The following is a 13,377-nucleotide window of genomic DNA, read 5'->3' as shown; positions in this document are numbered from 1 at the left end:
TTCTGAGGCATCAAGGGATCACCAATTTAGTATTGGAGGGCAGCGTGGAGGGTAAAAATCATAGAGGGAGACCAAGAGATGAATACACTAAACAGATTCAGAAGGATGTAGGCTGCAGTATGTATTGGGAGATGATGAAACTTGCACAGGATAGAGTAGCATGGTGAGTTGCATCAAACCAGTCTCAGGACTGGAGACCACAACAACAACAACAACAACAATAATAGTTGACAAAGTTTGTGACTGGTAGCGGTAATTTAAAAAAAACCTTTACAAAAAAAGATTTATTCATATACACCATTCAGTAGAAGAAAGCACTTTCAGGTTTTCCCAAATTGTCCATTTTTCTGGGCGAATTTTCGCAATTTTTCTATTTATTTGTACTGTTACGAATATAAAAAAGCCAAATCGGTCCAGCTGTTCATGGTTAATGCGAACAGCGTTTAATTTTTATTCGTATAGATTTTTACGTCTGCCCTTTGACTCTTTCATACCATTTGATTGCATATTTACTGTACTACTATGAAACTTGAATCTCAGCTGTTGAAGAACATTGTTATTTCCGTCACCTCATCCACAGCTATTCTGTCTCACAAGACAGAGTTCAGCAAGACTTTCCCTTTTCTTATTTACCTGTAAATATTTTCTTGTATCATATTTACTTTTTTTCCTTTTTCCAAAGAAATTATTCTTTGAATTCTGTAAGTTTCAGATTTACATCTGTCATATTTCATTTTCGTATGGGCCCCTCTCTAGTTGTTCCTGCAGTTGCAGTTGTTGGTGGGTGCTCTCATGTCTTATATTGTTAAGTGGTGCTTACCTTTAGCATTTTTAATCAAACAAAATTATTGGAACATGTTTCCGACTACTCTGTGCTAGCTTTAGTACCTTACAACACTATTTTTGGTTGTACACTCTTAGTTTCACTCATGTTGTGCATTATCGGAAAATGTTCCTGTGTTGTTGTTGTTGTGAGTGGATTTTATTTTGTGTCATGTATCCTCATGCATCAACCATCATCAACTGATTCCGGATGTTTTTCTCAGACTTTTCTAGTTGTATTTGTATCAAACAAAGCATACTGTTAATATATGTTACGTTACTGGTAATGGAAATTCCTGGATGGACCAATACATAAAAAAGGGAAAGACAACTGCTCAACTGTAGTAAATCAATGTGTGGAGCACAGAAACTCTCAGTGGAAAACAGCATTTACCCTAGCTTTTGAGCTCTAGTTGTTTTCTTAGCAATAGTACAAACATACCTAAAAACAAAGATGATGTGACTTACCAAATGAAAGTGCTGGTAGGTCGACAGACACACAAACGAACACAAACATCACACAAAATTCAAGCTTTCGCAACAAACTGTTGCCTCATCAGGAAAGAGGGAAGGAGAGGGAAAGACGAAAGGATGTGGGTTTTAAGGGAGAGGGTAAGGAGTCATTCCAGTCCCGGGAGCGGAAAGACTTACCTTAGGGGGAAAAAAGGACGGGTATACACTCGCGCGCACACACACACATATCCATCCACACATATACAGACACAAGCAGACATATTTAAAGACAAAGAGTTTGGGCAGAGATGTCAGTCGAGGCAGAAGTGCAGAGGCAAAGATGTTGTTGAATGACAGGTGAGGTATGAGTGGCGGCAACTTGAAATTAGCGGAGATATTGAGGCCTGGTGGATAACGGGAAGAGAGGATATATTGAAGAGCAAGTTCACATCTCCGGAGTTCGGATAGGTTGGTGTTAGTAGGAAGTATCCAGATAACCCGGATGGTGTAACACTGCGCCAAGATGTGCTGGTCGTGCACCAAGGCATGTTTAGCCACAGGGTGATCCTCATTACCTCAGACAGTGTTTGTTGGTAATGAGGATCACCCTGTGGCTAAACATGCCTTGGTGCACAACCAGCACATCTTGGCGCAGTGTTACACCGTCCGGGTTATCTGGATACTTCCTACTAACACCAACCTATCCGAACTCCGGAGATGTGAACTTGCTCTTCAATATATCCTCTCTTCCCGTTATCCACCAGGCCTCAATCTCCGCTAATTTCAAGTTGCCGCCACTCATACCTCACCTGTCATTCAACAACATCTTTGCCTCTGCACTTCTGCCTCGACTGACATCTCTGCCCAAACTCTTTGTCTTTAAATATGTCTGCTTGTGTCTGTATATGTGTGGATGGATATGTGTGTGTGTGCGAGTGTATACCCGTCCTTTTTTCCCCCTAAGGTAAGTCTTTCCGCTCCCGGGACTGGAATGACTCCTTACCCTCTCCCCTAAAACCCACATCCTTTCGTCTTTCCCTCTCCTTCCCTCTTTCCTGATGAGGCAACAGTTTGTTGCGAAAGCTTGAATTTTGTGTGTATGTTTGTGTTCGTTTGTGTGTCTGTCGACCTGCCAGCACTTTCATTTGGTAAGTCACATCATCTTTGTTTTTAGGTGTATTTTTCCTTCGTGGAATGTGTCCTTCTATTATAACCATATCAATAGTACAAACATTCACACACATAACCCTACTTACACCTAAATGTACATTTCTGTGGCATTTGGGGAGTGTGTGTTTGGGATGATGTGCGGTTGTATGTGTGAATTTGTGTACTATTGCTGGAAAAAGAGCTAGTGTGAATGCTGTTTTCTGTTGTCTTTTTCTGTGCTCCATGCATCCATCAGCTATAGCCAAGCGGTTGCCTTTCCTTTATTTTACGTGTTATAATATTGGATTAGATGATTGATCAAATCTAAGTTCAACTTTCTTTTATTGTAATTTTTATTTAAATGTTTGGATTATTTATTATGATAAGTCGTTTCTGATCCCTTATTTGGTTCTTGTATTCTCAGTGAGATCATACTGTTAATGCTGCCATTTTTGATTACAAGTGAAAACAAATTGAGTGGATTTGTTTCATGTGCATCACAAATTATTGTATTGCAGTTTTTTTGCGATTTGTTCTTGATATGCTTTTTTGAGCCTCTTTTATGGCCAATCTCATGATTTTTGCAACAATTCTCCTTTTTTTCTCATAGTTCATTGATTGATGGTGATTTCTTTATTTGGTCATGTAAATTTCAAAGTTTTTAAATCGTGTAGTAATTCCGAAACACACAGTACATTTTTGTATATTGTTCTCCATCTTTACTGAATACTGTGTGTTATACAGGTACCCCGATGGTCTTGCATGGCAACTGCAGTTAACTCGCAAGGATATAAGACGATCTGAAATATATTTTCGTTTGCACAATTTCCTAATTGCAGAGACAGAATGTGGAAACATTAGCCGACAAGAAGTTGTCAGTATGATTCCTCCCTTGTTACTGGATGTTCAGGCGCACCACAAGGTGAGGGCAGTCTTCTGTTGTTCCTGTGTTGTGGCTGGCAGCTATGCTGAAAAATTTTGACATGTTCTTTTGTCCTTAGATTCTTGATATGTGTGCTGCACCAGGATCAAAAACAGCACAATTAATTGAGCTGTTACATTCAGACAGTTCAGACCTGCCAGGTGAGGTTTTTGTAATCACTTTATCGCTTTGAAGACCAGTTCCAGTTGTCTTGTATGCTTACAATGTTTAAATTATTTTTCCAAAAACTCCTATCATTTTTGGAATATGGAATAAACCTTACTTTGTATAAAATCACATAAATGTTTTAAGTATTGCATTATTTAAATTTGTGATATTGTATTATTTAAATTTGTGAAATGTGTGTTGTCCTTTTTCCCTTAATTTTTCTTCTCTTATATTTTACCCTTCCTGTGTACTGGTACCTAAAACAATACTATTTTGTTGCGGCTTTTTACATGACAGCCAAATAATATTGGGTGTCAATTGTGTGGTGATAATGCTTGTTGTGGGAGTAATAAACTACACATCTGAATGCAACTTTCTGTACCATCATCACATGCAGTGGTAATTGATGTTAAAATGTTGTAAGTATATGCACTATGCTTTGCTCAAGTTGTCTGGTAAGATTTATGTTGCTTTTGTTTCTTGTGTTGCTACAGCAGGCTGCATTCAAAATTTTTGTATTTTTTGCATGTTTCGTATAACTTGTGTAATATGCCAAACAAAAATTACGGTAAATGATTATGATAGTCATTAGAAATGATTGGGATTAATGATGTTTCTAACCTTACCTGCTGTTGAATTGCATTTCTAGGGGTTTCTCTTTTTGTATGTTAATTATTTTGAAACGTGAATAGTAAAGATTTAGGAACAACTCCTGTTAATACTTGTGAAAGCTCTTTAGACAAAATTAATTTTAATAGGTATTTAGGTATGTTCGTGCAAAATGTTGTGAATAATGATTCACCATCCCATTATACATTTTATCCTCATTCCACTGGAATCTCTTAAATTATCTTTTTACAGTATGGCATTCTTACAGATGGATTTGTGATTGCCAATGATGTTGATAATAACCGTTGCTATATGCTAGTCCACCAAGCAAAGCGATTGAACTCGCCATGCATAATTGTAACAAACCATGATTCAGTAGTAATGCCAAACCTTACAATCACACAGAAGGGTAAGTGTCTGGAAACCACTGCGTTGTTTTTTGTACACATTGTGCATATTATGTTTATTCTAAAGTGATGTTGTTCGTGTCCTTTCTTTTGTTGTATGTGCAAACCCCAGATGGAAGCAAAGGGATTTTGAAATATGACAGGATACTGTGTGATGTTCCATGTTCTGGAGATGGCACTATGAGGAAGAATCCTGACATATGGGTTAAGTGGAATGCAGCTAATGGGAACAATCTGCATGGGTAATTATAAGCACAATATACTTTATTCTGGATAGGTCGGATAGGTGTGTAGTTTCACTTTCATTATGAAATTATAAATTAATTTAGTAACTGACTGCCGGCCGAGTGGCCGTGCGGTTCTAGGCGCTACAGTCTGGAACCGAGCGACTGCTACGGTTGCAGGTTCGAATCCTGCCTCGGGCATGGATGTGTGTGTTGTCCTTAGGTTAGTTAGGTTTAATTAGTTCTAAGTTCTAGGCGACTGATGACCTCAGAAGTTAAGTCGCATAGTGCTCAGAGCCAGTAACTGACTGTATGAATAACATAGCTACCTGCATTATTTTTGGCAGCATTCAGTTCCGAATTCTGCGACGTGGTGTGGAAATGTTGGCAGTAGGAGGTCGCATAGTTTATTCCACGTGTTCTCTCAACCCACTGGAAAATGAAGCCGTACTTCACAGGCTGCTTTCTGAGGCTGATGGTGAGGGTCTGTCACTGTTTACTATACCCATAAATTGCGTTTGTAAATTTTTCATGTTAGTTGAAGTTTCATGTTTTTTATGTGGTTCTGGATTTTACCTGCTCTTTTTCATTTTTACTCAGGAGCATGTAACAAACATGGCTCAGCATATTTTTATACCGGGTAAGTCATGAGGAAAAATGAATGCTTTTGGGGTGGGGGGAGGTGATAATATTGGTGATTCTGAAGAAAAATTTCATACAGACTCATGCCCTATTCTGAATGGTTTCAGAATGCTTAATATACATTGTTGCTTGTTTTCTGCATTATTCAGTACATTGCCATTGTTTACAGTATGTTTACAGTATACCACAGTAGTGTAGAGGAATTAAAGGTGAACAACTTGATACGGGACATACCTGGTCTATCAAGTTGGGGAAACTACCTCAAACAAGCGTACAGAAATTATCTAAGCTGCAGTGCCTGCATGTTGTGCATGATTTTCAATATTCTCTCATTTTCTTCGTTCAAACTGTCAGTCCTAGAGGGAGGGGGGAAAAAATGAATGGGATTTCTTTGTAGGAAATTTAATGTAGTTCAGTTTTGTGCAGCAACAAATTTTAGCTGAAGGTCACAGCTTTCGAGCTATACGGGAAATTATACAAAATTGACATTAAATGTCTTCTATCTTGGGAACTATCTGGAATAGGGCATATATCCTTAAGTTATTTTGTTCAGAATCACCAAGAAATATCACCCCTCAATGCATGTACCTTTTCTCTTGACTCATTCTGTTTGTACATTGGTCTTCTTTTCTTTAACATCAGGGTAAAAGATTAATTTTTGTGTCTATTAGGATGTGTGGAATAGATACTATCACAAGTACCGGATGATCAAAAAGCCAGTATAAATTTGAAAACTTAATAAACCACGGAATGATGTAGATAGAGAGGTAAAAATTGACACATATCCTTGGAATGACATGGGGTTTAATTAGAACAAAAAAAAGGGGTGGGGGGTCACAAAATGTCCATAGATGGTGCTGGACAGCAAAACGTCAGTGACTGCACATGACAATCGTGTATAAAAGGAGCTGTAATGAGAGAGAGAATCAGATGTGTCAGCAGTTGCACCATGTTGACGTTACATGAAAAGGCGCTTTTAGTGAAGCTGTATTATCAGAATGAGGAATGTGCTAGTTCAGCATTATGATCCTATCACCATAAGGTCCGTTGACAATGCAGCTGTGGCGAGAATGATTTCGAAGTTCGAAGCCACGGGTTGTTTAGACGATACACCCCGTAGTGGCCAACCGAGCACAAGGCGTAATGCTGCTGAGACATTTCAGGAAGAAATGGAGACTGTAGCGGGTTCGTCTATGCATGTGGAAGTCAGCACTCGTGCAGTCGCACATCGCACCGGCATTCCATACACTACTGCTTGGTTGGCACTGAGGCATACCCTCCAGTGCTATCCATACAAAATCCATCGGCATCAGGAACTGTTACCTGGCGATGTAGTGAAGCTGAGGGTATTTGCGGTGTGGGCATTTCAAAACATGGCGGAAGATGACGATTGGTTGAGTAACGTGTTGTTGATCGACGAAGCTCATTTCACACTCCGAGGGTCTTTCAACGCCCACAATTGCAGATTTGGGCTACCAAAAATCCTAGAACTGTCGTGGAAACTCCATTGCATGACGAGAAAGTCACGGTATGGGTTGGATTTACCACATCTACCGTTATCGGACCTTTTTTCTTCGAGGAAATGCGTGATTCTGGTTTTGTAACTCCTACCGTGATGGGTGAGGGGTACCCTGATATGTTACAGAATAGCGTCATCCCCAGCCTGGCTGATAAACACCTGCTGGAATGTACGATGTTTATGCAGGATGGCGCTCCACCCCTATTGCTAGACTCTTGAAAGATCTCTTGGGCGTGTCGTTTGGTGATGATCGTGTGCTCAGCCGCCACTTTCGTCATGCTTGGCTTCCCAGGTCCCCAGACCTCAGTCCGTGTGATTATTGGCTTTGGGGTTACCTGAAGTCGCAAGTGTATTGTGATCAACCGACATCTCTAGGAATGCTGAAAGACAACATCTGACGCCAATGCCTCACCATAACTCCGGACATGCTTTACAGTGCTGTTCACGACATTATTCCTCGACTACAGCTGTTGTTGAGGAATGATGGTGGACGTATTGAGCATTTCGTGTAAAGAACATCATCTTTGCTTTGTCTTACTTTGTTATGCTAATTATTGCTATTCTGATCAGATGAAGCGCCTTCTGTCGGACATTTTTTGAACTTCTGTAGTTTTTTGGTTCTAATAAACCCCCATGTCATTCCAAACGTGTGTCAATTTGTACCCCTCTATCTACATTATTCCGTGATTTATTCAGTTTTCAAATTTATACTGACCTTTTGATCACCCGCTACTTTGATAGCTATAAACAAAGAAATAGAGTAAGACATATTTGTTATTTGTCGTTAAAGGCTGTGTGTGAAATGTTCACACACTTGTCTGTTGTTATATACAAAAGTAATTTCTGTTTTGTAAATACACTCTTATTTGATCAGAGATATAGCAGATTAAAATTCATGGAGAAGAAATAAAAACTTTGAGGTTCAGCGATGACATCATAATTCTGTCAGAGACAGCAACGGACTTGGAAGAGCAGTTGAATGGAATGGACCGTGTCTTGAAAGAAGGGTATAAGATGAACATCAACAAAAGCAAAACGAGGATAATGGAATGTAGTCGAATTAAGTCGGGTGGTGCTGAGAGAATTAGATTAGGAAATGAGACACTTAAAGTAGTAAAGGAGTTTTGCTATATGGGGAGCAAAATAACTGATGATGTCGAAGTAGAGAGGATATAAAATGTAGACTGGCACTGGCAAGGAAAGCGTTTCTGAAGAAGAGAAATTTGTTAACATCGACTATAGATTTAAGTGTCAGGAAGTCATTTCTGAAAGTATTTGTATGGAGTGCCATGTATGGAAGTGAAACATGGACGATAAATAGTTTGGATAAGAAGAGAATAGAAGCTTTCAAAATGTGGTGCTACAGAAGAATGCTGAAGATTAGATGGGTAGATCACATAACTAATGAGGAGGTATTGTATAGGATTGGGGAGAAGAGAAGTTTGTGGCACAACTTGACTAGAAGAAGGGATCGGTTGGTAGGACATGTGTTGAGGCATCAAGGGATCGCCAGTTTAGTATTGGAGGTCAGCGTGGACGGTAAAAATCGTAGAGAGAGACCAAGAGATGAATACACTAAGCAGATTCAGAAGGATGTAGGTTGCAGTAGGTACAGGGAGATGAAGGAGCTTGCACAGGATAGAGTAGCATGGAGAGCTGCATCAAACCAGTCTCAGGACTGAAGACGACAACAACAGCAACAACAACAACAACAACATAGCAGATAAAGAATGAGGCCAATTATATACTTTTTTTCAACAGAATTCGAGCAGTAAATGTGAATGGTTCAAATTAATACACAGAAACAGTGTGGTGGCCAAGGTGGGGTTTGGCGGGTGTATGGGGGGATTGGGGGGGGGGGGGGGGAGATTTTTTTGGTTACTGTAAATGATATTGTGAAAAAATATTTGTTTAGTATACAGGCTAATAATATACTTTGTATACCAACTTTTGCAAACACTGCAGTATTCTGTGAAAGAAAAATTGATTCAGATTTTGTATGGGAATGCATTAATATCTACTGTCTGTGTTGACAGTTGTTGAGTTTCAACTATTTTCAGATTGCATATCAAGGCTAGGTGATACTTGTTGCATACTTTCTGTTCAGCCACATGAGACAAAACTCAGATGGATAGTCAGGAGCAGCTTGGTTCAATTATCTTTCTGGCCATGCTTATTTGAGTTTTGCATGTTTCCATTGAGTTACCACTAAATATATGATAACATAGTTTTCAATAGCACATCTCTAAACATGAAACAAAAGGAGGATATATGCACTTTTGTTGTTATCCTTACGCAGTCTACCACAAAAGTAAGTCTGCCTCATAAATGGGTGCTGAGCAGCAGAAATAATGCAGAATTGTTGTTTTGGTCAAAACCTTAATGAAAGTGGTTTGCCATTGTGTTCCTATTAGCTGTTGTAAAGTGTGCGTCTGTATTATGTAGGTGAATGCATTGAGTGTTTCTACAGCGCAGTGTTATGCTTTAGTTGTAAGGATGAGTATGTAATGGAGAGGAGAGAGTTTGAAATGCCTTTGCTTACTTTTTTCAAATTACACTGAGTGCATCACTAAGCTTGACCTACCCATATGTTAAACAGATCGCCATCAACAAAGTACCACATCCTTACTTCATGAAGCACTGAAAAAGGATTTAGTATTTAACACATGATATACCACTTGGTGCAAGTTCTGGTTTGCAAAAGTATTTTATCACCTCATTCTCCCCCATTTGTGGAGAAATAATGGTAATGAAAATTCCTTCTACCAACTTATCCTCCACACTTGTGATGGAGGAACAGATAATCATCTCAACCTTACAGTGCTAATGTAGTAGCAATAGTTGAAAAAGAAGAAGGAGAAGAAGAAGAAGAAGAAGAACTGTTACCCTCCTGCTTGCTTAATTCTGTTCTTCTTCCTCTTCATACTTCATCCCTGTTCTTCCTCCTCCTCCTCCTCCTCCTCCTCCTGCGATTTTCCTTCACCAAGCAATGTGGTGCACTGAGTTCTGTCTGGTGGAGCTGAGTCAAAACCCTCATTCCGATATCCAGATTCAGGTTTTCCATCATCAGTATCATCATCTTCCTTTCAAGGTTTAGGCTGTTGCCTTTTCCGAACTCAGGAACAAAATTATCCCCATCTTCTTTGAGGTCTTCCAGTATATCTTTTCCCATTCAACTTGTAGTTCAGGATCTTCAGGGGAATTTTGTGACCAGGTATTCTCATGAGATGATGTCTCCTGTCTTCAACATGTTTTTGAATTTTGTCATTCATGTTGAAAATATTTAATTCTGTTCTAATATCTTTGTTTCTAATTTTGTCTCTTCTTCTGCAGCCCATCATCTTTCATAGGAACCTCATCTCTGCTGTTTGAATTTTATTTTCTTGTTTTTTGCTAACCCAGCTTTTGCTTCCATATTACCGGTATAACACAGAAACCACCCTTACATTATAGAATTTTATGAAGGTCTTTTTTTTGTACTTTATGGCCCAATGTTCTGCTAATGGTATTATTTTCAACATCAGAGTCAAAAGTCAAAACTTATATCACAGCCTAAATAAGAGATCTTAGACACCTGTTCCTAAAACTGAATTATCCTAAACAATTTTTGATTTGACTGGATATTCTCCTTGGAATGCTATTATTTTTGTTCTGAGACTAGAAATTTGAAAGTTGAACTTCTTGCAAATTTTTGCACCTGGTATATTTATCTTTGGAGGTCATCTTCATTCTTTTGAATAATAATGATGTCATCAGCAAACAGCAGTACATTCAGGTATTCCTTGCTCGTTATCTTAATTCCTTTGTTTACTTTATATTTCTATTTGCGAAGAATGAAGTCAATATAAATATTAAAAAGGGTTGGTGATACTGCATTTCATGGACTATAAGATGCATCTTAATTTTTAAGCAGTTTTTTAAAAAATGACATTTTATCATTTTTATTATTGGATATATTCTTAGTTTATAAAACCAAACTCACCTTTAAAATTGTCATCTTCTAGTTTTGGCCATTTGCATATTTATTCTTCCTATTTTTTTCAGCTCTTCTTTACTAGCCCGCCAATTGCGAATATTTTTTTTTTTTTTTTTTTTTTTTTTTTTTTTTTTTTTTTTTTTTTTTTTTTTTGCCCCCCCCCCCCCCTGTTGGAGGAGGCCCGAAATGCAGCTCAGCTGCCCTGTTTCCATGTCCTTTTGCAGATACTGTTACTTTCTGTTTATAGCCTGCATCATATTAAAAATATTGTACTGTTACCAATAACACAAATAACTTTCAATTAAAGTTCAGTGCCACTGTAGACTGCAATGATGCACCATAGGCTAGACAGTGTTCTGGGTTTATGATGGTGAGGCAGGAGGGAGCTTGTTAGCAGGCTTGTGAATCCCTGCAACTCATGTTCATCACATCAGTGCACTGCTGTTGCCAGTTGAATCCAATGTTGCCAGACAGGTATAGGTTTTTCCCACAGCATCAAATACATGGTCATTTTTAAGACTGGTGGGAACTTTAAACCAAACGGTGGGCATTTCTAAATTTATTTCAAGTATAAGACTCACCTGAATTTTGGAGACAATTTTTCAAAGGAAAAATAGTCTGTGAAATACAGTAGTCCACACCATTGTCTAACACACTGGTTAATAATTATTTCTTCTAATCAATTTGTACCTGTGGTTACTACAATGCATGTAGTTTTGTAAAGACTTTTCACTACCTCTATTAGGTTGTAAGGGCATCTGCATGCAGACCTAATCTTCCATAGTCAAAAGCCTTCTTAATGTTGATAAAGGCCATATGAGTTTCTATTTTAAATTCTACAATGTTTTTAGTTACAAACACATTATTTGTGCATGAACGTACAGATCTAAATCCATTGTGTTCTTCAGAAATAATAGCTTTTGTGGTATTCTTCATGCTGTTATTGATTATCTTTGAATATGGTTTGTCACCAGTGTTTAGAAGACTGATGCCTCTCTTATGTCTGAATGTGGATGTCCTTATTACCTAATAGAGGTAGCAAAAAGTCTTTACAAAACTACACACATTGTAATAGCAAAAAGTCTTTACAAAACTACACACATTGTAATAAACACAGATTGGAATGCCATCTGTGTTAGGCCTAGTAAGTCTACAGCTGAGCAAATATATACTGGTTTCAAACCTAAACCAAGCCTCAGTTGGAAGAACGAATTAAACACAAGACATGGCAGTTCTAGTACCACTTGAACTAATGACAGGCAAATGCCTGATGCTCATTGAAGATACCAGAAGACATAAAACCCTCCCAAAAATGAACAACTGAAAATTGGTGCTCTCAGTATCTTTACTCTCACCAAGTGTGAAGAACTGGTAGATCTTATGGAGAGGTGTAGATCTTACAGAGAGGTGTAAGCTCAGAATATTGGGGTTGAGTGAGACAAAGTGGAAAAACTGTGGGAAGAAATCACTGAAAAATAGATATGTGCCGTACTGGGATGGTAACGATAGTGAATCCAAAAATGAAGTTAACCTCATCCTCCATAAAGATATAGACAGACGGACGTCAAATACATGAGTGACAGGATCATCCAGATGAGTCTAAGGGTTGGTAATTCACAGCATACTGTTTTGCAAGTATATGCACCACAAACAGGATGTACCATGGAGCAGAAAGAACATTAACTTAATGAACTTGCAGAACAAATAATAGAAGAGAACACCATTGTTATGGGTGATCTGAATGCTCAAGTTGGTAAAAAAAATCTAGGATGTGAAAACATCATTGATCCTCTTGGTTGTGGGAACAGAAAACCAGGAGGAGAGAACCTAATTGATTTTTGTGAAACAACTTAACCATACGGAACATGTGGTGTCGGAAGAGGGAAAGTCATAGAGTAACAAGATACAGCTGGGATGACAAGCTCAAGACTATGATAGACATCATCATCACTGATAGAAATGCCGGTCAGTATGTTACAGACAGTAGTCATACCCAATGAGAGCCTAGATAGTGACCACAGACTATTAACTGCTGATCTAAAAGAAGTTAAAGTGCCAAAATTTAAACCAAAGGGAATGCCAAAGATTAAGACTTTGCTGTTGAAGGGCATGGAAAAGAAAAGGAGCTATGAAGCACAAATAACAGCCAAATTACCCAAAACTGAGAAAGGGAAGGTTGAAGAAGAATGGTCTTTATTCAAAGAACCCTTGTTAAAGAAGCCATGGGCATCTGTGGAAAAAAAGTGCTACACCAAAAGAAGGAAACACCTTGGTGGTATGACTGGGTAAAGACAGCAGTAAAAGATAGGAATATACTGAAAAGAAAATTAGATCATGAAAAACAGAAAACACATGATAGACGAAATGAATTAGCAATTGAACATCTAGCTCAGGAATACCAGAGAAAGAAACTAGCTGTAAAAGTACTGATCCCGGAAGAAAAGGAAAAGTGGTGGGAAGACTTCGCTACAAGGATGGAGGAAGAC

General features: G+C 38.5%; 1 protein-coding gene across 1 annotated transcript in view; it reads left to right on the top strand.

The window, feature by feature from the left end:
* Window positions 1-13,377, top strand: part of LOC126092571 (tRNA (cytosine(34)-C(5))-methyltransferase) — a 74,228-nt gene that overhangs the window by 21,357 nt on the left and 39,494 nt on the right. Inside the window, exons 4-8 of the mRNA XM_049908249.1 lie at window positions 3,169-3,346; window positions 3,426-3,507; window positions 4,392-4,532; window positions 4,643-4,772; window positions 5,102-5,232. Coding sequence (XP_049764206.1) covers window positions 3,169-3,346; window positions 3,426-3,507; window positions 4,392-4,532; window positions 4,643-4,772; window positions 5,102-5,232 — 662 coding nt within the window. The remainder of the gene's footprint in view (window positions 1-3,168; window positions 3,347-3,425; window positions 3,508-4,391; window positions 4,533-4,642; window positions 4,773-5,101; window positions 5,233-13,377) is intronic.

This window comes from Schistocerca cancellata, chromosome 7 (assembly GCF_023864275.1).
Source record: "Schistocerca cancellata isolate TAMUIC-IGC-003103 chromosome 7, iqSchCanc2.1, whole genome shotgun sequence".
Taxonomy (NCBI): Eukaryota; Metazoa; Arthropoda; class Insecta; order Orthoptera; family Acrididae; genus Schistocerca; species Schistocerca cancellata.
The sequence above is the reverse complement of the archived record's forward strand: the minus strand, read 5'-3'. Positions and strand labels throughout refer to the sequence as shown.